This window comes from Diorhabda sublineata, chromosome 9 (genome assembly GCF_026230105.1).
Source record: "Diorhabda sublineata isolate icDioSubl1.1 chromosome 9, icDioSubl1.1, whole genome shotgun sequence".
In the NCBI taxonomy this organism is placed as follows: Eukaryota; Metazoa; Arthropoda; class Insecta; order Coleoptera; family Chrysomelidae; genus Diorhabda; species Diorhabda sublineata.
The window spans coordinates 18841580-18866722 of NC_079482.1; the positions used below are offsets into that span (position 1 = coordinate 18841580).

The window sequence follows — 25143 nt, forward strand, 5'->3', positions numbered from 1 at the left end:
GGCAGACGGACGGTTTCAAACTGTGTAGTATTGAGAATGAGGTGATCATAGTGGAGACAGTTCTGATCCAAACTAAACGCCATTTCATTCACTCAGTCTTTTTGAAACAATGTAACTTGCAGCTTCGGTTGATTAAAACGATGACAGATTTAAGAAAACTGGTGAGTTTATTACAGCCACGCAGTGATTGTTTGGTCTACGTGGAGCTGTTTCGAGCCAATCGTTGATAAAAAGCATCCTGGCTTGAAACGCAGGGCAAGGACACCAAAAAATGTTGAAGAGTAAGGAAAGTGGTTTTCAGAAGCCCAAGAAGGTCACCTACATGTCATAATAGTGAGAGCTACGAATCAATCGTAGATCAGTTAGATGAATTTCACATGAATAGTTAACATTCCATTCCTCCAAAAAGCTCATTGTCTACCAATTTCAAGCAACTGATTTTGGTGTGAGTGAGAAGGATTATAGAATTCAAGTGATTTTGGTATCAAATGAAAATGGAATTTTAGTGATGTGAGATGGAGCTTGTCATATCTTATCCACCAGAACCTTCCAGAATCTCAAAAAGTAACTATACCATCATCTTCTAGATTCACAAAATGTAAAAATGTAACAATCTGGTGTACTGTAAGCGAAGATGTGAATTGTAGAATTGAAGTGATTTTGGTATCAAATGAGAAGAGAATTTTGGGTATGTCCCATCTAGCTTATCATACCTTATCCACCAGCATCTTCTAGACTCACGAAAAGTAAAAATCTGGTGTGCTGTAAGCGAAGACTTTGATTACAGAGTTCAGAGTGATTTTGGTATCAAATGAAAAGGGAATTTTGGTGATGACCCATGGAGCTTATCTATCTTATCCACCATGATCTTCTAGATTCACAAAAAGTGAAAATCTGGTGTGCTTTTGGCTCTGTTGGCATTATTGTACCTTATTTTTTCAAAAAGGTTTACATTTGTAAGGTTGAATTAAGACCACCTCGATAAATCCCTTTAAAAAGTGTTTGGGACGGGGCAATACCACAGACCACAATGACAGTTTTTAGATGTATGTTCCCTGGACAGATTATTTCAGGTTTTGGCAATGTTTCTTGTCCTCCCAGTTGTTCCCACTTATCAGTGTTTTTCTGTGGGGTACTTTAATAGCTGTCTTTATAACCACAAACCACGAAATTCGAACGAGCTGGAGATGGAATCATTAAAGAAATCGCTGATATCCTTGCAGTGATGTAAGTCCTTGTGATGGAGAATTTTGAGAAGAGAGTTGAGTCGTGCTATTGAAATGATGCACATCACCTTGACGATTGACAAAATCACCACAAATAACTGAAATTGCAGATAATGAGCTTTCTTAACTAACTAGCGATTGATGAGGATTTGAATTTGTGTAATTACAAATACATTGATTTCAAAATTGGCTGAGTATTTATTTATTTATTTGATTAAAAATTCCCGTATGTCACATTGTATTACATTTTAAATACTAAGAAAAAAAACTGTTTACTTTCAAATTTCTTACCCTAGTCTGAGCGTTATACTGAGCATCAGCCATAACACATATTCCAGAATTTTCAAACACCTGTACCAAATCCTGTCCTTGTTGCAAAACTTGGTAGGTCGTATTCTGCATTTGACTGACGCTTTCGTTGTGCAATCTCAAAAATTGTTCTGCTTTCGGTATATCTCTGGTTAGTTCACTATGCTGAAGTTCTTCTGACCACATTTCAAGTTGAGAGGAAACCTCAAGAGCGTCTCTTTCAAAAAGTCTTAATCTCAAACACAGATCTAATCGAAGCTTCCTCGCCGCCCAAAGTTCTTCGAGATCGTTTCTTTGTTTCGCTAATCGGTCCAGAGCAGATTCTATTGCAGCTACTGAACCAGTTGTGTCCATTTCAGCAATAGACCTATAAGATTCAAAATTATTGAAAAAAAATATCATTTTACCTTATCTAATTTTACGGAATTACGTTGTGCGGTCCATGAGTTCTTAGCTTAACATAGAAGGAAAGATCATAAATCCTTTTATTTCCACACACATTTTAGAAAATATGTGTAAAGCTTCTATATTAATATAAAAATATGATGCATTTTTACACCTTAAATTGCTCTTCAGCTTTACGAACAGAAAATAGTCGAACAGGGCCAGATCAGGGATATATAATGAATGTATATTAGCTTTGGTAAGCGAAGTAATGTGGACTGGAGCATTGTCATGAAGCAAGTGCAAAACTCTGCTGATTTTTTCGCGGCTATTTTCGTTATACATACGTTAGTACATCAGAGTAATATGCCACGTTTATGGTTATAGTCGATTACTCAAAGTCAATCAAAGCGATACCCTAGCAGTCGCAAAATATTGTAGCCTTTTTTGGTGCTTTCCGTGACCTTCTGTTTTTTTTTCGCACGAATTCTCCTTTCCGATACCACTCCATGGATTCTCATTTGGATGTCAGATCATTGTAAAAGACATTACAATTACAATTGATCGGATTACATTTTCTTGGTCCTCGAGGCTAACCTCTAAAAATCGCTCACAACATTCTATTCGACGTTGCTTTCGCACTCAAAGCACCCACCTTGTACAAATTTTCGTTATATTTGAATACTCATGTAAGATTGTTTTGGAAATACCAGTCTGTGCTATAATTTCTTTTGTTTTTAGGCACGGGTCATTTAGAACAATTTTTTCCTCTAAATTAACGTTTTTTTGGAGTAGAAGCCGTCACAGAACCTTCTATTTTCTAACGATTCTCCTTCCTAGCGAAATAGCTTAGACTAATTTTCAATTTTTGAAAATGATGGACACAAGTCACCGTAAATAGCATCCATTCTATTTTTGATTTGTTTCGCTGTTAATCCTTTTTTAGTCTAAAATTTTATAATGGCGTGAACTAAACTTGAGACATTTTTCATAGCAGCTTGACTGCGATGTACTATAATAAAATAGATTGAAGCAGCATGTTGACTACAATAAAAAATTGAAATATCTATATATTTTCTATCAAGGTTAACACATTTTTTTCATCAAGATTTCAGATTTTGTAATGCTTCTCGAAAGGAAGATCGTTCAACCTCGACAAACATAAGAATTCATAATCTGAGGAAAATCCATACCCTCCAGACCTCCTTTACAGGCTCGTTTAAAGGTTTTAGCACAAGGCTCTAAATGGTTAATTACGGGGATGAAAATATGTTTGCTAAGGTTTCTTGATTTCAATACTACTAAAAAAAATTAATCGAACTGTTGCAGAAATGAAAGTTTTGCTCCAAAAATGAAATTCATTGTTAAAAATAATTCAATATTTTTCCTTCCTGACTCGCTAATACACGGGATCTTTCAAAACGTTCGCATGCGAGTTATATCAATGCATTAAGCGAAAAAAATCTATTAAAAATCACCAAACAATCACATGTCTATAACGCAAAGTCCAAAAATGCGGCAGCAGCTAAATACTTTTATGGCTCTTTCGACCGCTCGAAAGGGATGAACTTAAACGTTCCACAAGCTTTGATTGGCTAAACCTTATTGTTAATTTGCGATTAAACTATGCATTATAGACATGTGATTGTTTGGTGATTTTTAATCGATTTTTTTCGCTTAATGCATTGATATAACTCGCATGCGAACGTTTTGAAAGATCCCGTGTATTAGCGAGTCAGAAAGGAAAAATATTGAATTATTTTTAACAATGAATTTCATTTTTGGAGCAAAACTTTCATTTCTGCAACAGTTCGATTAATTTTTTTTAGTAGTATTGAAATCAAGAAACCTTAGCAAACATATTTTCATCCCCGTAATTAACCATTTAGAGCCTTGTGCTAAAACCTCTAAATGAGCCTGTAAATGAGGTCTGGAGGGTATGGATTTTCCTCAGATTATGAATTCTTATGTTATGTCTGTATGTCCAGCGTTACATTTCCCAGTTTTTTAAAGTACAAGATTTTTCAGAATTTTCGTTCGACTGGGTTAGGGAAGTCCAGTCGGGTCTTAATCCTACGGCCCTGACGATAATTTAACAATCGTTTTGATAAGAAAATATATTATTTATTATTAGATATAAATTATAAGTAAACAACTGTTATTGTTGTTATTTTCAACCCACGTACAACGCATTAATGTTCATACTCGTATCAAATAGCGTAATGTTTATAAAAAAACAGGTACATTAATAAAATAAGGAAACGGTTCTACGACTGAACATAATACGATACTACATATTAATATTTAGAAATGCGTAAAATTTGTCAAACGACAATGCTTGTTACGTCTACTAACATATTAAATAAATCTTAGTCATGTGGCCGTAACAGTTCAAAGTAATACGTACAATTAATATTTCTGTAGTTTCCCAATCATACGATGATCACTAATACGAATTATGTCTCATACAGATTCTATATGAAAAGCCCAGCGGCTATTCGTACTGGTACCATCAATCTTGTTTTCGATAGAATGATTAATGAGAAAGAAATTTCAGGTTCAACTCGTTTCTATACACCAGTGTATAACATTTAATTAAAATATTCTCGAGTTTAACAACACCATATAGAATTTTGCAATACCCTCTTGATATTGAGATAAGACCGGAAACACACCTTTGAGAAAAATAGCAATAAAAACATAATGGGATTAAAGGAACAAACCAACACATACAATAAGATACAATTGTAGAAAATATACCACCAGACAAAGGAAAATTGGATACGTTGAAGTCTAGGAAATCAGGTAATGAAATCTAGTAAAGGAAAAAAAATTAAACATGGTTACAGAAAAGTTCATTTTATAACATGCCAGTTGGACTATTAAGTATTTCAAAGATTTTTCATATTTCGTTGTTTTATTAACAGATTCAAGTTTATTGAAAAATTCATCTATTGTCAATTTCCCAGTCGATACGAAAAGTTCATTAATATCTTGATTCTAAAACGTCCTCTATCAACAACGCTCACCAAAGGTTAAGCTCAAAGTAAATTTTAGGAAATTTGTGGTGAAACTATTCCTTATATTCGCTTTTTTACGCCAGACTGGTTGGAGTTTAGCTGTAATTGAGGACTCAACTGGTGTACCACCTCCTCATTATCAAATGAGTTTTGGAAAACATATAAGAAAATGAGCAGACAAAGCATCAACAATCCACAATATCGGGGATCACCAAAAGGAGACTGTTGATGTCAGTAACAAATTAACTACTTTTGTACGTCGCAGAGATATGGGGATTCCTTGCAAAAGAATAGTTCCGGTGCAAAGCAAGTCATACCGCTCAGTATCAGAACCAGCAGTATTAGCCATTCGATATATCTGCTAGCACTCGAACACAGGAGAATATACAAGAGAATACGAAACGAGGAAAATGTCAATGAAATCATCGACAAAGCCAGAATCGCGAACGAAGAAAGAATCGCAACCATACACCAATGGAAGTAGAGGTGTGATACGGATCAAAGAGGTCGATGGACTGCGCGCCTCTGAACATAGTTACTTTTGATTTTATCAGTGCAAACAAGGGAAAGTAGAGCATCTCACTTGTCTTGCTTGCGGACAAGCCACGCACATTCTTCATTCTTCATTGGAGCTTACAAGGCGAAATATTAAAAAAAGAAAAAGGAAAATTCTTTCCTGAAAATATGGGATGATTAAAAAAGAAGGAACTGCGATGCCGTACGCAAAATCAATTTTACTGACGAAGAATTTGGACAAGTGAAGCAACAGAGAACAATGAATGAACAAAGCAAACGCAATTCAAGCGAAGAATAGCCATCCTATGGAATACTAACGCGAGTTCGGGATTGGAACCTCAAAAAGGTTTAGTTTAAAGAGGAAGGGTTTTAGTGGGTCGTACAAGTGTATTACAGCCCCACATATCGGTCGGTCTCGTATGACAATTGATGGAGCAAATGCGCATTCTCCTCCTCTTCGGATAAAAAAACTTGGAACCCAGTTGAGGGCTGCAACCATCCCAGCTTTCCTTTGAATAAATCCAGTTCTTATGTTTAATATTTTATACCTGAGTTGTTTTCACTTTACAATTGCTTTGTATTTGTTGTGCTCTCTTAGATACACAGTTAATGCAAATTTTATTACTTTTTAAATAAATTTATTTGCTGATATTTTATTTATTGTTAACCAAAATTGATTTGAAGAATTGTGTTGGGGGATAGTTTTATTTGGTGTTTGTTTTTTAATTTAATTATTTTGAAGGTTCTCCACCTCTTTCTTTTCCCTCAACTTCATTTCGTGGTGGTGACGTCGAATTTAATTTAATATTAATTATTCATCCCATCTCAGAAACAGTTATATACACTTAGCTGGAGCCGAATACGACTTCCTGGGGAAGAGTCTCCAGCCGGGGAAGTTAAGATTACAATTTAATAATGAACTTTCTGAGGAACCCTGAGAAACCCCCAAAAAAATTTCTGTTGGTAGTGATAAAGCTCGAGGAGTGCTCAAGTTTTTCTTGCTAAAGCATGTTTAGGTGAGGGTGGAGCTATGTCTGCACTATTTCTTATGAAACAGTTGTTTATGCTTCGGGAATTAGTTCATCATCATCAACACGTTCCTTGTGGATTATGGCTTTTGTTAATTCATTCAGTGTTCATACATTTATTTAGGTAGATCATTATTTCCTTCCTCTATTTTTTTTCTTGTTCTTGGCTGTTCTTTTTATTTTTCTACATTTCACATTGTAGTTATTTTTATTTATGGGTTTTCTCTATCTTCTCATATTTTTCTGATCATATTCCTTTGTCCAGATAAGATCGATTTTCACTTTGTAATTTTCCTGACCATTTCGAATAGTTTTTTTTATTACTTTTGCGTCTTAGATTCCCATTTCTTGGAACGTCTGGCCCCTGAATTATTGTCATTATATTTCACCCTAATAATTCAAGTTGTTTTCAGTACATAGATGATAAATAGTCTTATAAGTGTCTTATAAATATTTATTTTTGTTGATTTTTTAACACTGATCGAATCCGAGCTAAGATTTCATTCAATATGCTGTTCCTCAATCGATCTTCCTTATCTTTTCTAATTACATCCTCAAATCTGTGCTTCTCTATTTTAAGATACTTTCGTAATATCGTCTTTACTTTTTATATACACATATATAGTTTTGCCATTTTATTGATTGTTCTTTTATGGTTACTATAATCGTAAAATCGTCTGCATATGCTATAACTTCTTCATTGATTCAACATTACATTTTTCTTGTGCAAATTTGCTTTGCTCAGTATGTCTTCCAATTCGATTCGGCGGGGGACAGCGAATCATCCTTTTTGACCCCTGTATCAACTCCAAGTAGCTGTATTTTGACCTGACATGTAATTTTACCTCTTTCATATGTAAAAATATGTTTGTTTTTTTAGGGATATTCAATCTTTCTGGTTCCTTTACCTTTTGCTGTCTAATTACTGCATCTAAGCCCCTTTTGAAATTTCCCAAGACTGAAAGTTAATATGATTGTACGAAAATCTGTAATGAAACCACTGACAATTTCACTTAGTGTGGATCTTGGAGTGTTTGTGTCCGATAAGTTCTAGCTATTTAGATGATTAATTCTATTGGATATTATTGAATCAGTAAAAATCAGTATAAAATAAGTCTATTGCCAATGAGAGATGCAGTTTAATATGCAAAAACCATTTTGATAATAATAAGATGAATTTTCGATATAAATATAAATGTTCAAGTTGTTAAGAAAGTTAACGATTGGTATTTGGCCTAGTTAAAAGCCTTTAGAATGGTTTATAATAAAAATCTTACCTCAGTTCTTGGAGAAGTGCTTCCCCTTGTGCAATTGTCGAAGCGCAAGCATCGAGGCTTTGTTCACGATGTTGTGCAGTTTGTTCAAGAAGTCTTTCTGTTGCTTCTAAACTTTCGGCTACACTTTCATCATTCTGCGAATAAAAACATTATTGAATACATCTAAGTTAATAACATAAAATGGTAAATTTAATAACTAAAATCAAAACATTAGTAAATTGAATAATATTCCAAGAGAAGAATGATTATAAAGAGAAAAATTGTTGTTGAAAATAGATATATATCAATTGGAACTCTCTTAGACAATATTTTCTCACGGATATCTCTTTCTGGACCTTTTTTTTTAAATATTGCTAAGTTGTTTAAGATGCATATATAATAATTTTTATAATAAGTACAGTGCATAACAACGAATGAATAGTTTAATATTGGTTTTTCGAAAGAGCTTATTGAAGAAAAAATTTGCATACAATTTTAGTTTTTCACAATAGAATTGCCTGGTCCTTTCAATTTTATATGAAAAATTACCTATTTTTGTGAGTTTCAGCATACAAATACATCAACTCGTTTATTTTTATTTAGTCCATTACATTCGTATCCTTTTTTGCGTCTTCAGATTTTTATAAATTGTATTCTGGGTTTTTAGAAGTCATATATATTTTGAATAAATATGATACAGTAACTAAAATTACTTAATACGTTTTCGATGTCGATATTTTAGTTTTGCTTGATAGAAATGAAAAGAAGTTTAAATATGAATCAACATATGAAAGCAGACATTGAAATAATAACAAAGAAGACGAGAAGATAAGAATTTTCTTTCATGTTCACAGCTCTGTATTTCCAATTTTGAATGTATATAGTCATGCCATATTTTCCTCGGTCTCCCCCTTTGCAGTAATCTGCCCACATGTCTCTCTAATGATCATTTATTTATTCTACGGCCTCTATAAAATTCTTTACTTTCTTTATTAGTTCCTTTTCTCCAGCTCTCTTCTGTGAGTTTTCCCAGTAAATTCCTCTTGTTATCTTTCATTCCTATCTTACGGCATTCTTGTCTCACATACATATGTTGCTATACATCTTATTAACGTCGATTGCTTCACTGCTTTTCTGCTTCCATATTTCCCCCTTCTTTTGGCTATTCTGGCTTTCAGTTCCAATTCTAATGCCTTTTCTTTTATATTGGTCTCAGACATAAAGGATAGATGATCCTCTGCGTCCTTCTGAGTATTCTCGATTACCATATATATTGTCTTCTTTTGATTTATCTTCAATTACAACATTTTTCCATAGTCTACCTATGTTTTTGTCGATTTCGTTATCAGGGATTACACACATCATTTTCATTCATTTAATCTCGCTCATCGCACATTGGCGCATGTTCGCCGGGCTAAGTAAGCGTAGCGATACGAGAAATTAGCATTTTTGTATGGTTCGGAGATGACACCCATACATATCCTGGTGGATCCCCAGGAGTTCGCGGATCACTGGTTGGGAGACAAAGACCTAGAGTAGGCTCAATCTTGGATCTTCTTTGATCATAAGCGATTAAGGTAACTGTTGGTAATGGATCCGCAACAGGAAATTCATTAATACAAGACCATCTTCATGCGAAACGTTTCACGATGAAATAGATCAAGCAGTTTACCAATTTTTTTAAAGTTTAAGTTGTGGAAGGTTCGGTTATAAAACTTCATTGATATAGATTATGATTTGAACAATAATAAAATATTTTTCCTAAAAAAAATTTGAAGTTTTATCGTATCTCAAAATATATGTATTATTACGATGAGATTTTGTTGGGTTATCTTTAATTGTCATTAAAAATATTTTACTTTTGTAGATTCAGCGCACACCTACCAGATGGATTCAGATTCTAGTAGAATTCTTAATGATTACAGTAGAAATTTACTTATGTTATAATTAACTGCAAGGTTTTATTGAAATTTATGTTGTATGTATGGATTTGGATCTGTTGTGTCCCACTTTTTGCTGAGATACTGGAGAACCCAGTATTTACAGCTGATCCATCACTTCTTTTAAAAAGTCTAGAATGTGGAAGGGCTTTAATTACCACATATCTTCGTATCCCATTTGATACGCACCCAGGTGTAGTCCCATCACTTCGAGAGAATGTGGATAGAGGTTTCGTCCTCTATGCAGACAATCTGCATATCGCATTATCTGCTAGGTCTTGCGTCTTCAGGTAATTGTTGAGGCGAAAGTGCCCCGATATAACTCCTATGAGTATTCTTACTTAGTTTGATACATTCAGCAGATCTACTCTGGTTATAGTTTGCCAGAAGAGACTTTGCCTGTCTCAGCCTCTGTAGGTTGTCCCAATAATTGTTTTTGCTCCTATCTACCTTCTTTTTAGTGCTTTTTCCATTGTTCTGTAGCTGATACCATAGAAGGGTTCGGGTTCCATCTAGGGCTTCTCTGCCTCCTCTTTAGCGAGCTTATCAGCCATTTCATTTCCCTTCGTTCCGGTGTGTCCCGGAATCCATTGTAGGCTAATTTTATGTTCGTAGACTGTAAGTAAAAGTGAACATACTGCAATCCAAATGATATAAACGCGCGCACTTATATTTTGGATATGTTTTAAAATATACTATCACTTATATATTTCATAATTCAATTTTTACTAACTCACCCTATACATCAATTACATTTCTAGCACAAAGCATAATCACACTTGAAGAACCAAATTTATATTTCCCATTAGGTAATTCGATTATTGTTTTGTATAACTGTTAAATTCAAATCGTAAAATGAAATACCGACAGGATGTACACGTCGATAATATTTAATCGATTTTTTTCAACAATTTATCACAACAAAATAAATCCGGTATTAGATTGTAGCTATATTCAAGCAATAATGTATCGCAATAAGTATCACAGTCGGTGGATTTTTCTATTAAACTGTTTTTCCCGTAATAGCCTACAGAAGATATTTAAAACAGACCTAAAATCAAGAAAATTTATGCACTTTTGTAACCGAAGCTTCCACAACTTGAAAGTTTGAAGTCAGTCATTTTTTGCTTTTGCTTCCAAAAAATAATTGTAGGTGATGCATTTTGTGGTGGACCAGTTTTCTGTGACAGTTCGTTGGTCTTCAAGCTAAATTACTTCCCTGTACTAAGAAAAACGTACTTGACAGACCTTGGTTTGAACGCCAATGTTGGTGTTGGTAAATCTTCTTGAAACCACAAACGCCTCTCTTGGAGGAATATTATAAAAGGATATGTATGTTTCATCACCAAGAACAGCGTTTCCCAACCTTTTTCAGCCACGGACCCCTAGAAAATCAAGCACAGTTTTCACGGACCTTCTCAATAAAATAAACAGCAAAAAAAATTCTTATCAGATATTTATTTTAGTTATTATAGATACAAAATAATTTTTGGCAACTAAATCAGTGATATTCCGTTTGATGTTGCTCTTTTATATACAAGAGTATATATCTCCTCATAATCTGTCTTTAGATTCATCCAAAAACAACTTAATAATGAATATTCTTTGAAATTGCATTTCAATATTGAATCACAGGATATTTTTATTAATTGGTTTTCCTGTCCGCTGTCAAGCCAGTAATATCAGTAACATCCATGTTTAAAGGGGTCTGATATCCAATTTTTATTTTTTCGGATACTGGAAAATAATCCCGAAATGAAGATCTCAAAGCGCGGAGGTGTGTAACCATTTCGTCTTGTACTTATGCTGGCAATATTGCATAACTAGAGGATTCCAAAAACGCTGACAGTGTTAAAAAGTGATTGTAGTTTTTTTCAATTGTACGATTTATCCAAAGATCAAACTTTTTTAGCATCATTTCAATTTTATCTTCGACTTTGAGATATTGTTATCTCTCCCTTGTAGACCTAAGTTTAGTTCGTTGAGGGCACTAAATATATCAGCTAAATATGCTGCAATTGTAAGCCATCCAAAGCCATTGAAGTGATCAACATGTTCGTGGACGCCGTGTACGGAATTCTTCAAAAAGAACATTCTGATTTCATCTCTCATCTAGAAAACACACGACACAACTTTGCCATGAGACAACCAACGCACTTTGGCGCGTGCAGTAACAGCTGCTTGTGAATGCTTCCCATTTCTTCACAAATGATACCGAAAATACGGGAATTTGAAAGACTAGCTTTGATAAAATTTACCACTATGTCATCTAACACTGTTTTTAATTTTCCTGTCATATTGTTAGCGCCTAATACTTCAACACTTCAAATATCACTTCACCTGTGGTGTACAAAGGTAGAGGTAAACAAAATAAAAAATCCTCACTTATGCTGTTGTTGTGTTCGTAACGAACATATGCAAGCAAGTTTTCGTCATTGCTAATATCTGTGCTCTCAACTAATTGCAAAGCATAAAATCTGGTCGCTTTAACTTAAAAATCAACTACTTTTTAACATTTCCCGATATTTCATCAATTCTCTTCTTTCTTAAATGCATTTAAGTTTACGATTCGATGTTTTCATTGGTAAATAGTGGAGATTATGAGTCCACGTGGACTGACGTTTTGTTGGGTGTTTACCGAATTTTATACTGTGAGTAAACATTATTTTTAATTTCTTAATTTGGTAGTGATGTACGTATTTACTCGTATAACTGTCTTCTTTAATTGATATTGGAAGAACTAGAGCATCCATTATTGATGGCTATAAAACAAATTGTAGATTGTATACTTTCTAGTACAGTGGTATTTTTCAAGCAACTACCGCCATCTCTAGGTCAGGTCAGGTACTTTTAGGACCGTCCTCGTACCTATCTTAGAGACGGGTCGCCTTTTTCGAAACATTCTGTAGATTGGATGAACTCTAAATTTGAACTGTTTGTTGTAAATACTTCGGTTTCTATTATGAAATTCGTGATTCAGTAAAAATATTTTCATTTTGACTTTTTCTCTGATTTAATCACATTATATCTTTCTTCACATAAAATTCAACTTTACATCCTGAAATGTATTCTATATGAACTTTCAATGAAAAATTAATACGTGCTTGCGTTTTGAATGGTAATTTGTATCTTCATTTCGTCAAGCAATTTGCTTAGTGTGAATGTTGCCCTTCACCGCCCACACAGTAACTACATGCCAACAACTTTGTTTCACTAATAAAAAATTATTCATTTTATTTTGACGTTCTCCTCATACATTAATATTAATTTCATGTATTGCCTTTCTTTTTTAAAGGATAATATTACGATTTTTCTCACAGCAGCAATCTCCAGAATTACTAATACCATGCTTTAAGCTGGTAACTATATAATAAGACGGAAACTATAAAAGAATGTTATAGCGTATAAAAATGTATATAGCGTAATTTTCCACTTATACTACCAGTGTTAGCTACTGATAAATTCCATCTGGGCTTCCAATCTCTTCAATAAATAAAGTTTAATATAAGGATGCCAACCGTATTAAAATATATAGTATTGTACTATATGTCGGTACTACATGATGTTAAAGAAATATATAGTACGCAGAAAAACTATATTTTCAATACCAAACAAATACTTATTGTTAAAAATAATTAACGCTCCTATATATCAAATTTTAAGTGAGGCGAGTTCGTGAAACCGAATTTCAGATTCCGAACGCACTTTTCAGTAAATAAGCTCTCAAATTAATGCGGAATGCTGGAAAAGATGATATGGATAAAGATGATATAGATTTGATTTTGATTGGCAAGTGATTGTGCATTTTTTCTGCATTGTAAATATTGAGCCCTTAACTAATTCTGAACGTGGAGTAGGTAGGTAAAGGTCGTACTTCGCATTCCTAAATGGATAGCCGTGCAACGACCTTTCTGAAATTGGGGAAGCTTGCTTACGAATTAGGAAAACAGATTCAAAGATGAATAAGGAAGGAAGAGTCAGAATTTTTTATCTTAAATCGTAAATATCTAACAGCTCTTTTTGCAGTTTGATGATTCCCTCAAATTGAGTCGCACCACACATTCCACAGAAAGGAAAGGCATATCGAAAATGCGACTCAATAAGGGCATAATAGATTGAGGAGATAGATAAGTTCAGTACTTTGGAAGCTGATCTCAACGCAAAAAAGAAGGAACTTAATTTGTTAGATAAGGCGGCAATATGTAACTCCCATTCAAAGAAATCATCCACAACGAGCACCAAGAATTTTACAGATTCAACGACGTCAATGGTGGTTTAATTTAAAAATGGCTGCAATGTATTTTTATATGATAAAACTTTGGTTTCAGAAATGTTGAGACAGAGAAAATTAGAATCGCACCATGATTTAAGGGTGATTAGGTCACTAGATATAGTCCTATTAAGTGCCGCGAGATCAAGGTTGCTCCTAGAAAAACTAGTGTCGTCTGCAAATACACATATTTTACCACTGATGTCTAGAAGTCGTTTATAAACAGAAGAAACAAAATAGGGCTTAGTACTGAGCCTTGGGGCACTCCACATTCTATTGGATTGCAAGAAGACATCGCTGTATCAACCCTTATAAGCTGACTTCTATTGGTAAGGTGTGACTTAAACCATGCGAGAGGTGTTACCCGGAAACCGTAGTACTGCAAGTTGTTGCAGTGGAGTGATGGCAGTTTAGGCTAGAGTAAGTAGCATTATTTAGGAGGAAGAGCATCATTTATGCATTTGTTACTTAAAAACCCAAATTGATGGGTAGTAAGTATTTTCACAAATGATAAAAGCCTTTTTTTGACCAATATTTCTATCATCTTAAATAACTATATACTATATATATACTATATTTGTACAATATTTTTCATGGCTCCTTCTGAAAAATACTGTATTATGTTGAACAAATATTGGCAACCCTAGTTTAGTATATTATTTTCATACACATTCTAATGATGTGCTAAATTCATAACATACATCATAGAAGTTTCGATTATAATTCTGTATTTACAAATCACCAACTTAAATTTGATAAAAAATTCAATTATACACAATACCAATATTCATATTGAGGTCATGAATAAAATTTCGAAAATTGTTTCGTTCTTTTATTTTGGGAAGATTATTATTCTATAGCACATTTCTAGACTGTTTTGAAATAGTAATCTTGAAACTAGACGTGTCTAGACCTTTCAAAAAAATGTTTCTTCTTGCTCTGCAAACCAGACCTCCACAGCTTTTATTACCTCCTCGTTGCGTTGGAAGAAAATTTACGACCTTTTGAACTTTTTTTTCAATTGAGGAAAGAGATGAGAGTCGGACGGAGCCAAATCTGGTAAATAAGTCGGGTGTTCTAGTAATTCAAACCCTAAATCACGAATTTTTTGCACAAATCTCATGTTGCCATGAGATTTGTGTGCAGGGGCGGATCCTGCAAAAAGAAAACACCTTTGGATAGCTTTCCGCGACTTTTCTCTTTAATTTTTTCCTGCGGTGGTCATTAAAGTCGAATAGTAATCTCCCGTTATTGTTTTACCCTTATCCAAAAAATCAATCATGATTACTCCATAGCAGTTCCAAAAAACTGAAGCAAGAACTTTTCCTGCAGATTTTTGGACACGAAACTTCTTAGATCTTGGAGAACCAGAGTTGTCGCCTTTCCATCGATTGTTGCTTTGTTTCTGGATCGTAGAAATCTCATCCATAGCAACAATTCGGTTTAATAAGTCTGTACCGTTTTCAAATCGAACACGATGCTTCTACCCTTGCACGCTTTTGGTCAACATTCAAATATTTGGGGATGTCCAAATTGGAGTGAACTATATGATGAATGCGTTCGTATGAAATATTCAGTGCTTCAGATATCCGTTTTAGACCAATTCGACAGTCTGATAAAACCATGTCATGAACTGTATCGAAATTTTTGGGGACTGACACAGAAACTGACCTTCCCGATCGGTCATCATCTTCACTGGAAAATTTACCTCTTTTGAAGCTTGCAGTCCAATTTTTTCTTTTAATTTAATGCGTAGCTCTGGTTTACTTTTCTGACGTCAAACTTTACACTGACACTTCTACTAAGTTATTGTTCGTTGCTATGGTAACGCAATATTTTGTTTATGCATGGAAATGGTCTAGGCTAACTAGATATCAATACATCCTCGAATATAGCTGTTTCTGAAATTTTTCTCTCTATCACATATAGATTTTCTACAAGTTACTGAGATGTACGAGGGTACCCAGAAGAAATAAAGCCTGAATTCTAGCGCCGCTTCGTAAATGTGGGTCTGTCACTTCACACCAAAAACAAAAGACCAATCAAAACAATCGACTGAAAAGAGAGAACCGGCCCAAAAAAGGCAAAGACCGTTCCATCTGTAGGTAAGGTCATGGACGTCAGTTTTTTGGTTTGCGCTAGCGATAATTTTCATTGACTATCTTGAAAAAATATGAATAGCGAGTTTTATGCGAACTTATTGCAACTATTGAGCAAAGAAATCAAGCAAAAACAGCATTTGTCTAAGAAGAAAGTGTTGTTTTATCAAGACAATACACCAGCTCACACATCCGATATTGCAATGGCCAAAATTAATGACATAAAGTTTGGATTGCTATCTTATGTAACCCAATCGATAGATTTAGCCCTCTCGGATTATTTTTTGTTCATAGATGGCTCAAAGATTTTCCAACAAGGTGTTGTCGGCAGTTAATGGCTACTTTGAGGAGCTTGACAATTCTTACCATAACAAGGATATCGATCTTTGAACTTGAGCATCGCTGACAAAAGTGTATGGAGCTAAAAGGAGATCACGTTGAAAAATAAATATACTTTTTTTACGTAAATTACTGTATGTAGGTACGACTATTTTCTACAAAAAACTATTTTGAATAAAATTATAGTATATTTTAGATAGTATCTGTTCAACGGTTACTCAAACTTAATTTTATCTCGTATATTTCCTCTTAAATATCACGATTCTGAAATTTCGTAACAAAGTATCTCTAACCTATAAATTACGTGATAACAATATCACGTCGCATAATGTAAAAGGTAGTAATAGCCATAAGAAAATTCATTGTTTACCATCGCAGCTTTTTTTTAGTATACAGCATCCGTAAATTTCTTTTCTCTTGGGACATTTTAGTGTATAAACAGCAGTTGCTATTAAAAAGCAGAGGTGTAAATCGCTCACTTTAAATACGCGGATTCCCTGGGTACTTCGGTAACACAGTCGATATGTTAATTTAACGTTGAATTTAATTAAAATTGACTACTTAAATTACAATGTGTCTACATCGGATGATTAGAATAGAATACGCAACAAGCTTTTCAGAGAAAATTTGCATAATTAACTAAGAGACGATAATAAACCTTGTCAAAAGTCTTGAGCTACCTTAGTTTGTCGGCTTATTAATCAGTATTCAACATTTTAAATCATAGCATATTTGAAACAAAAACCAGATAAGATTGTCATCTGTCCGGGTTTTCCCGGATTTCTTCTAGTTTAAGAGAAAACGGCCAAGTTACCGAGGCAAGATACGATGGTTGCTACTTATTTTTGTCAATATATGTCAAATCTGACATTGCCATAATAAAGTTTGACATTTTTAATGGCGAACGTAGCCAGAACTATTGTCATACGAGTTGTTTCCAGATACTTGAAACCTTCCTCTGGTTAAAAAATGGAATTGAATCGCGATGATTTTCTATGTCTTTCGTCGTGGATTAAACCAAAAGCAGTGTGCCGATCAACTCGCTTCGTTTTTTGGTTTTGAAGCACCATCTCGAGCCCCCGTGTTTTGTTGGTTTTCCGAATTCAATCGTGGTCTCACTCCACTACAGAATGAGTTTCGTGAAGGTCGCCCAAAATCGGCTGTTGTGCCAGAAACCATCGATGCTGCGCGTAAACTGATACTGCAGTTCGATCGAACATAGTTTCATCAGAATTCGCATCCAAAATAATCGTAGTTCAAGAGATCTAATGGCGAGCATTATTATTTATTTATTTTTTTTACAACAACCTACACCCCAAGTGCCAATAAAAAGATGGGAAAGATATACATAAAAGTTAAAAATTGAACAATTAAAATTATAGTAGTAAAGTGCAAGTAAACAATGCTACATTTAGATGAAGTGTAAATAATATACACACAAAAATACAAGAAAAAATAAATATAACAGTTCTAGAATTCCACGATAACTCTGCCAAATAGGAAGAATGAGAAAGTTATAGAACGGAAAATATTTTCTTTTTTATGTTAGAATTAGTGCCGCAAAAAATATCCAGAGAGTTTTGCATTTGACAGTGATATTCGATTCATTCCATATAATGGAGAAAATTTGAAGGCATTAGTTCTAACAACTAGAAAGTAGAATAAAAAGTAGGACCGAGTGGCAATTGGAGGAGTAAGTATTTTCAAAAGACCTAGCAATTCTGGACAGTCAATTTTATTCGTCACAATATTGTGAAGGAATATCAAAGATGAACACATAGTCGCTAAGTCGTTTAAGTATAACCGTTCTGACAGTGTGTTTTGGGTGTTCCTTTCCGTGAACATTATTTATTTTTCTGATATGAGTTTGGTAGCTCCTAAAGGTTCCACCAAGCATGATGTTAGTATGCTCAACAAATTTCAATTTACTATCAAATGTAACACCAAGATCTGTGAATGTTGAATGAAGGGTTGAGTTTTCTAGTGAAAGATAAAGTATTACACTTTGAAATGTTACGAGAAAGTGCATTTTTATCGCACCAATCACAAATTTTATCTATATCAGATTGAAGTAAACGGCAATTATAAATAATCGATATGGAATATTACTGCTTTAGATCATCATCATAAAGGAGAACATAACAATTTAATCCTGAGATAATGTCATTTATAAATATTAAAAATAACAGTACTGAGCCCTGGGGCACTCCAGGATATGCGTTAATTTGTATGGAATTGAAACCATGGTAAGTAACTGTAAGTTTTCTATCCGTGAGGTATGACATAAAGAAGTTGGTAAATAATTCAGTTTAACCAATGTTGGATAGCTTAGTCAGAAGAATGCCATGAGCGAAGCGATCAAAAGCTTTGGAATAATCTGTATAGATGACATCAATTTGACCATCGCTATCCAAGTGTGCTGCCGTATATTGCGTTAAACACATTAAATTCGAGACTTTTCAGTGGTGAACGCTGAGAGGTGGACCCATTAGAAGCTGTTTTTGCTGTTGCTCCATATGCGCTATCAATTACTATATGTATGCATTTTTTCATTTTTGTTATCCGAGACGCGTTCTGGATGAAATTCGTCGATTGAAAGCAATGTATCCTCCAAATTTTTGTGGCGATGAGGTACCATGTCCAGGTGCTACGAAAATTGCTATCAAGAAGAGCCACTTGAAAAAAATCCAGCGGATTGGAGGTGCGCGATATACCTGAGACAGCGGAAGTTTCAAAACATCGTGTGGCGTATAAAATGCCGCGTTTGCTCTCTTTGGAAAATAAGCGAAACCATGAGACGACTTCAGAGCAGTGTTTGAACGTAATGTGTTTCTGGATGGATTCTCTGGTACATATCTAATATCAAGAAACAGTGGAATGAACACAACGAACGCTCTCCAAAGAAGGTGAAGATTGTTCTATCATCTGGGAAGGTGATGGACATCGTGAGAATTGAAAGGTGTTATCTACACATCTACCACTTGATGAACATGTTTGCATTATGCCGAGTTATTGGACCGATTCCAGACCGACATTAGGAAAAAAGTGCTCTTGCACTATGATAACTCATCGGCTTTTACCTCCGCTATCGTCACGACCAAATTGGCCGAATTTGGCTATGAACTGCTGCCATATCCAATATATTTCCAGATTTATTTCTGTTTCCAAGTCACTCGCTGGGCAGAAATTTAATTTTTCTTTGGTAGATTACGAACTTGTTGGATCATTGTCGATTGGGTCGAAGCTCCACAATATCACTATATAACAAACGATTTGAAAATGGGCATCGTTAACGAAATTATTGTAATGTCCATCAAAAGCCATGAGTACTTTTATATTTGTCGGGAACAGTGTGAAAATGAATTCATAATTTATAAATAGCACAACAGATAATCTGTGTATAATGGAGGGATTTATAAAAGCATTTGGTTAAGTTAGAATTTCTGGAACCGTTGGTGATGTTCATATTGCCACTACCACTCCATCAACACTCATAATTACACTGTCTGAAGCGCGTTTCGATAACCAAGTTATCGTCTTCAGAGACTGAAGGTAAACTAAAATCTAATGACTTGGACTTACCTGTTTTATACTAAATTTTCTACCAATAAGCCGTCTCTTCATATAGTATAAAATACCAAATTTGGAAAAGAGTGGTATATATGAAATTGGCTGTGGTGATTGTGACCGAAAGTATATTGGGCAGACTAGAAGATCCGTTATTGTCCGATTTAAAGAGCACATAGCTCATTTCAAAATGGACGGACCGCAAAATCAGGTATTGCCGATCACGCTGCCAGTCACAATCATGACTTAAATATTAATAATGTAAAATTGTTAAAAAATTTACTAAATAATAAATTGTTGGATGCATTTGAAAGCATTGAAATTGCTAGATGTGAGAATAGTTTAAATAGGGACAATAGGGATCAAATCCTTACAGACCACTCTATAGTTTAGAAGTCAAGGAATGAATGTGAAGATTCCCGCTAAGGAGTTTTTAATTTAATGATTTAATTTAATGAGTGAGTCATTAGGTTTTAGTTTATCTTCAGCCTCTGGAAGACGATAACTTGGTTATCGAAACGCGCGTCAGACAGTGTAATTGTGAATGTTGATGTAGTGGTGGTGTAAACAGTGTGTGTATTCAGCATATGGTTGTATAAAGAAAAAAAAATTACCTGTAATTCTTGCCTTAGATCATCAACCCAATTACTTAAATCCTTTTCATGAGTATAGAATAATACGGCTAAATCGAGTCTTCGTCTCCTTTGTTCTACCCTAGCTGCAAATGAGGTGACGTGCGCTTCGAGTTCGTGTGCTACTGAATAAATCTCATCCGGATCACATTCACCGGTATGGGCTAGTTCTTCGGCTGCTGCAAGAAGCTTATCGGCATTGGTGTAAGTATTCTGAAATAAAAAATACGTTAAATGATTATGTTTATTGATAGTAAGACCTTTCGTGTACGCTCCCTTAAAGGTGGGGCATCGTACTTATTCACTATTTCTAACTTGATAAAAACCAATACAAGGTGTTATTATAAAATTTTACAAAACTTGCGTGTGTAAAAATCTACCAACCCCTTATGTTTTAATGTGGAACTTGATAAATAGAGAAGAAAGATAAAAAGTATGCGCAAACCCTTATTTCACCTTCTTTATTGCTTAAATGCTGTTATTTTACGAGATTTTCAATAAACCTCCTTAATAAAGAAGCTTCTGAAGCAAATCTTGTCAATCTTTGAGTTAAGTCGTCATTTATGACTGTAGGTCGTCCAGATCGTTCTCCATTACAAATATTTGTTCATGTATAATTTTTTTTACAGCTGTACCATAAATTTTCAGAAGTTATCAATGAATTTCAACAGAATTAAATGATTTTGCGTTAAAAACCGAATAATTGAGCGAACTTCATCAAGCTTTTTGAAGTGATTGATCGAACCACTTACTACCACGAGACTAACAAATACTTCTTTTTCTAGAAGACCTACTGCAGCATTTTAACCTAGCCAGCAACATCAGCAATGACGTGACGTAATGGCGGCGCAGTGAGAAACTGACGTCACTTCTTACTTACCTCTGTATATAGAGAAATATTTGAGTTATGGATACTCTTTTTTTTTATTTTGTTCCCATTAACTGTACAACAAAAAACAATGTCCTTGTAGTCTTATACGTTTTATCCACGACAAATTATTTCCAATCTGAACTTTCGATCGATATAAACTTTAAACGAGACAAGTCTGATATGCTAACAAAAAACTTCTCTACGTCAATATAAATTCAAATTTATCTCGCACGAAAAGAGTACGTCAACGACAGCTTCTTCATAACAAAAACTATCCCAAAGGAATAGAATCCCGTTTTCCCATTACTAACAAAAACAAAACTTGCCAACATACTTATTTTAGAATCTTGTTGACGGGTGATATAAAGCACCTGGATCTACCTATGTGAGAAAATCATACCATTACTCGGGGAAAGATTACTGCATAGCTTTTGTTTATTATCAAACAAGAGGTGAAGTTGATTCAGATTAACTGGATTGCTAGATATTAACAAATACGTTCCTCCAAAAAAGTATCGCATTTCAAATCATTGCAATGAGATTTTTTCTACGCCCAATCCACGTTTTTCATAAGCTGATTAAAGCAATTCGTCTAAGCCTTTATTGAAAAAAAATATCAAGTCTTCTATTATCATTATTGTTAAGATGGAAAGTGAAAATTCCGAGTGTGAAAAATGTAGTCCTGAAGAAAACATAGAAAAAGCTGATGTGGCAGCATTAGATTTGTTTTCGGAAAAAACCAAAGAAAACTTTTTAAAAGAATACAAGGATTTGAATTTCGAATTTCTCCGTAACCATTAAGCGGGGCGGCGTCAGCGTTGGCATCGTCATTCGTGCGGGTTATTTAGTCGCGATATCTCAGTGGACTAGAGAACAACGTGCGTTTGCAATCGAAGCGTATCAAAGTGAAGATTTGATTCGATCATAGGTGCGAAGGTTCCGACCTGAACATGTTCAGTAGAAAACAACCCGCGACCGGGACCCAGCAGGACATCGAGAATGAATGAAAACATTGAACTCGTCGCGGCAAGTTTGGGCGATAATCTGCGTCTGTCCGTTCGCAAAAGAGCGGCTACCTGGGAGCTTCCAAAAACTATAGTGCACGAAATATTCAAGAAAGATCTTAAATTTCATCCATTTAAAATTCAAATAATGCAAGCGCTTAAGCCTAATGATCACAATATGCGTAAAAATGCGAAAAAAAAAAAATATACGTAAACGGTATTGCGTACAGACGACGATTATTTATTTCCAAAATTGAGAGAACTGCCTTCACTTCACAGTCATGGTTTTAGCAAGTTGGCGCCACGCCACACATTGCTAGGGAGTCCATGGCGTTGTTTCATGATTTCTAGCAAATTGATAAGCCGTTGTTGGGAATGCCTTGGCCAACCAGGTCCCTAGATCTTACCCTCTTATGAACCGTGGGGATACCTCAAAAGTAAAGTGTTCCAAACAAGCCTGACGACAATTTCTGAATTGAAAGAAAATATCGAAACCTAGTTTCAAGAATGTGTCCGACGTAACGGCCAACATTTGGACGGTGTAATTTTAAAAAAATAAAACCCTCTTTTGTCTAACTTATATTGATTAAATCTAGAAATGCATATTATGTTCTGTAGTTTTTTTGTTATATAGATTTTAAATCCTAATTTTGCTACCGGACAACCTGTAGAATAATATTCACAGCTCAACACAACGCGCGCTATCAATAACTTGAGGTGATAGATTCAAGATAAACTTGGATCAACATCGTGATTGGACAACCAGTATTTCATTAACACGATTCATATGATAACATATGATTTCACGCTGTTCGGTGAATAGTGTGTAAACAAATAAGAAAAAAGACAACCATGAGTTTAACGTCTCTGTAACCATAGTGTCGTAACAAAAACAGAACCAAAAACTCATTTCAACTTCCAAAGGCATCATTAATATGTATTTCAAGGATTTGGCGTTCATCTGCAAGTGTGTATAACGTTTTATATTGTCTTCGTGTTGACACAATCGATTTTCCTTTTCAAACTATCAATGTCGTTGTACCCAACAGTTGTCCTCGATTTACTAAAAAAACACTTCTCACAGGATGATAATCATTATGTAGTCCATTAAAATGAGAATTCAAATTTCCAATCGAAAAGTATAACTGCATTTTTTAATATGAATTGATTTTAGGATAAAAAGTGAGTTTTTAGTACCTAAAACAACAGCAGTTGATTCGATTTAATCTTAAATATATATGACTTACAACAGTCATATTGAAGTGACCAAACAAACATACATAGTGTTACAATAACATAGTCAAATTCTAATGCATTATCGAAGTTAAAAATTGGCGGGTGCGCCGAGTGATTCATATTTTTTTAAGATTTGTTTATCTTTGATAATTCTAAGGTTCTCAAAATGATTTTAATATATAAAATGGAGCTTCACAACAGTTAGGCAACAATTTTATTTCATAGTTAATACAACGGGACAGTGACACGTGAACTAAGAAGTTTTAAATAAATTACATGTTAAGTGAATACATACATGTTAGTGAATATTTAAGTGTATAAATGTTAGTGGATGGTTGGTCTATAAATAAATTACCCAATGTATAAATTGATTTCACCGTTTTATAATTAATTGAATAAAAATATCATCACAATAAGTTTAATAAAAATGGCAATATATTAGCTCAAGAAAAGAAGATTTTGTCAAATATTTCCTCGATACTCCAATTATGGTTAAAAATGAAAATTGAACGGGTGTACTTTAAGATGAACCAATATTTTTAGGACCATCGTTTATTGAAATGCCAAATAATTAGGGCAGAATTAGAGTTTTTTCATTTTAAATATCTCGTTAACAGAGCAAAATATAAAAAATTTCCCTTCATAGAAAAATGATGGCGAGAAAATTGCATAAAAAATGTTAATTTACGTTTTTTCCTAGAAGACTTTTGTCAAATATTTCCTTGATACTCCAATTATGGTTAAAAATATAATTTGAAAGGGGGTACTTTAAGATGAACCAATATTTTTAAGGCCATTGTTTATGGAAATGCAAGATAATTAGGGCAGAAATAAAGTTTTTCCATTTTTTTTAATATCTCGTTAAAGGGGCAAAATATAAAAAATTTCCCTTCATAGAAAAATGATGGCGAGAAAATTGCTTAAAAAAATAATGAAATGCCAAATAATTAGGACAGAAATAAAGTTTTTCCATTTTTTTAATATCTCGTTAAAGGAGCAAAATATAAAAAATTTCCCTTCATAGAAAAATGATGGCGAGAAAATTGCATAAAAAAATGTCAATTTACATTTTTTCTTAGAAGACTTTTGTCAAATATTTCCTTGATACTCCAATTATGGTTAAAAATGAAACTTGAAAAGGGGTACTTTAAGATGAACCAATATTTTTAGGGCCATTGTTTGTGGAAATGCCAAATAATTAGGTCAGAAATAAAGTTTTTCCGTTTATTTAATATCTCGTTAGAGGGGCAAAATATAAAAAAATTTCCCTTCATAGAAAAATGATGGCGAGAAAATTGCATAAAAAATGTTAATTTACATTTTATTAGAAGACTTTTGTCAAATATTTCCTTGATACTCCAATTATGGTTAAAAATAAAATTTGAAAGGGGGTACTTTAAGATGAACCAATATTTTTAGGACCATTGTTTATGAAAATGCCAAATA

The 25143-nt window shown here is 34.1% G+C and overlaps 1 protein-coding gene across 3 annotated transcripts in view; it reads right to left on the reverse strand.

The window, feature by feature from the left end:
• LOC130448668 (kalirin) overlaps window positions 1-25143 on the reverse strand; it is a 393432-nt gene that overhangs the window by 264906 nt on the left and 103383 nt on the right. For all 3 annotated transcript variants that reach the window (XR_008910360.1, XM_056786130.1, XM_056786132.1), the window contains exons 12-14: window positions 20569-20799; window positions 7761-7894; window positions 1518-1902 (exon numbers count right to left, since the gene is read on the reverse strand). Coding sequence is in view for 2 of the 3 variants with exons in the window: in XM_056786130.1 (XP_056642108.1) it covers window positions 1518-1902; window positions 7761-7894; window positions 20569-20799 (750 nt within the window). In the remaining variant the exon portion in view is untranslated. The remainder of the gene's footprint in view (window positions 1-1517; window positions 1903-7760; window positions 7895-20568; window positions 20800-25143) is intronic.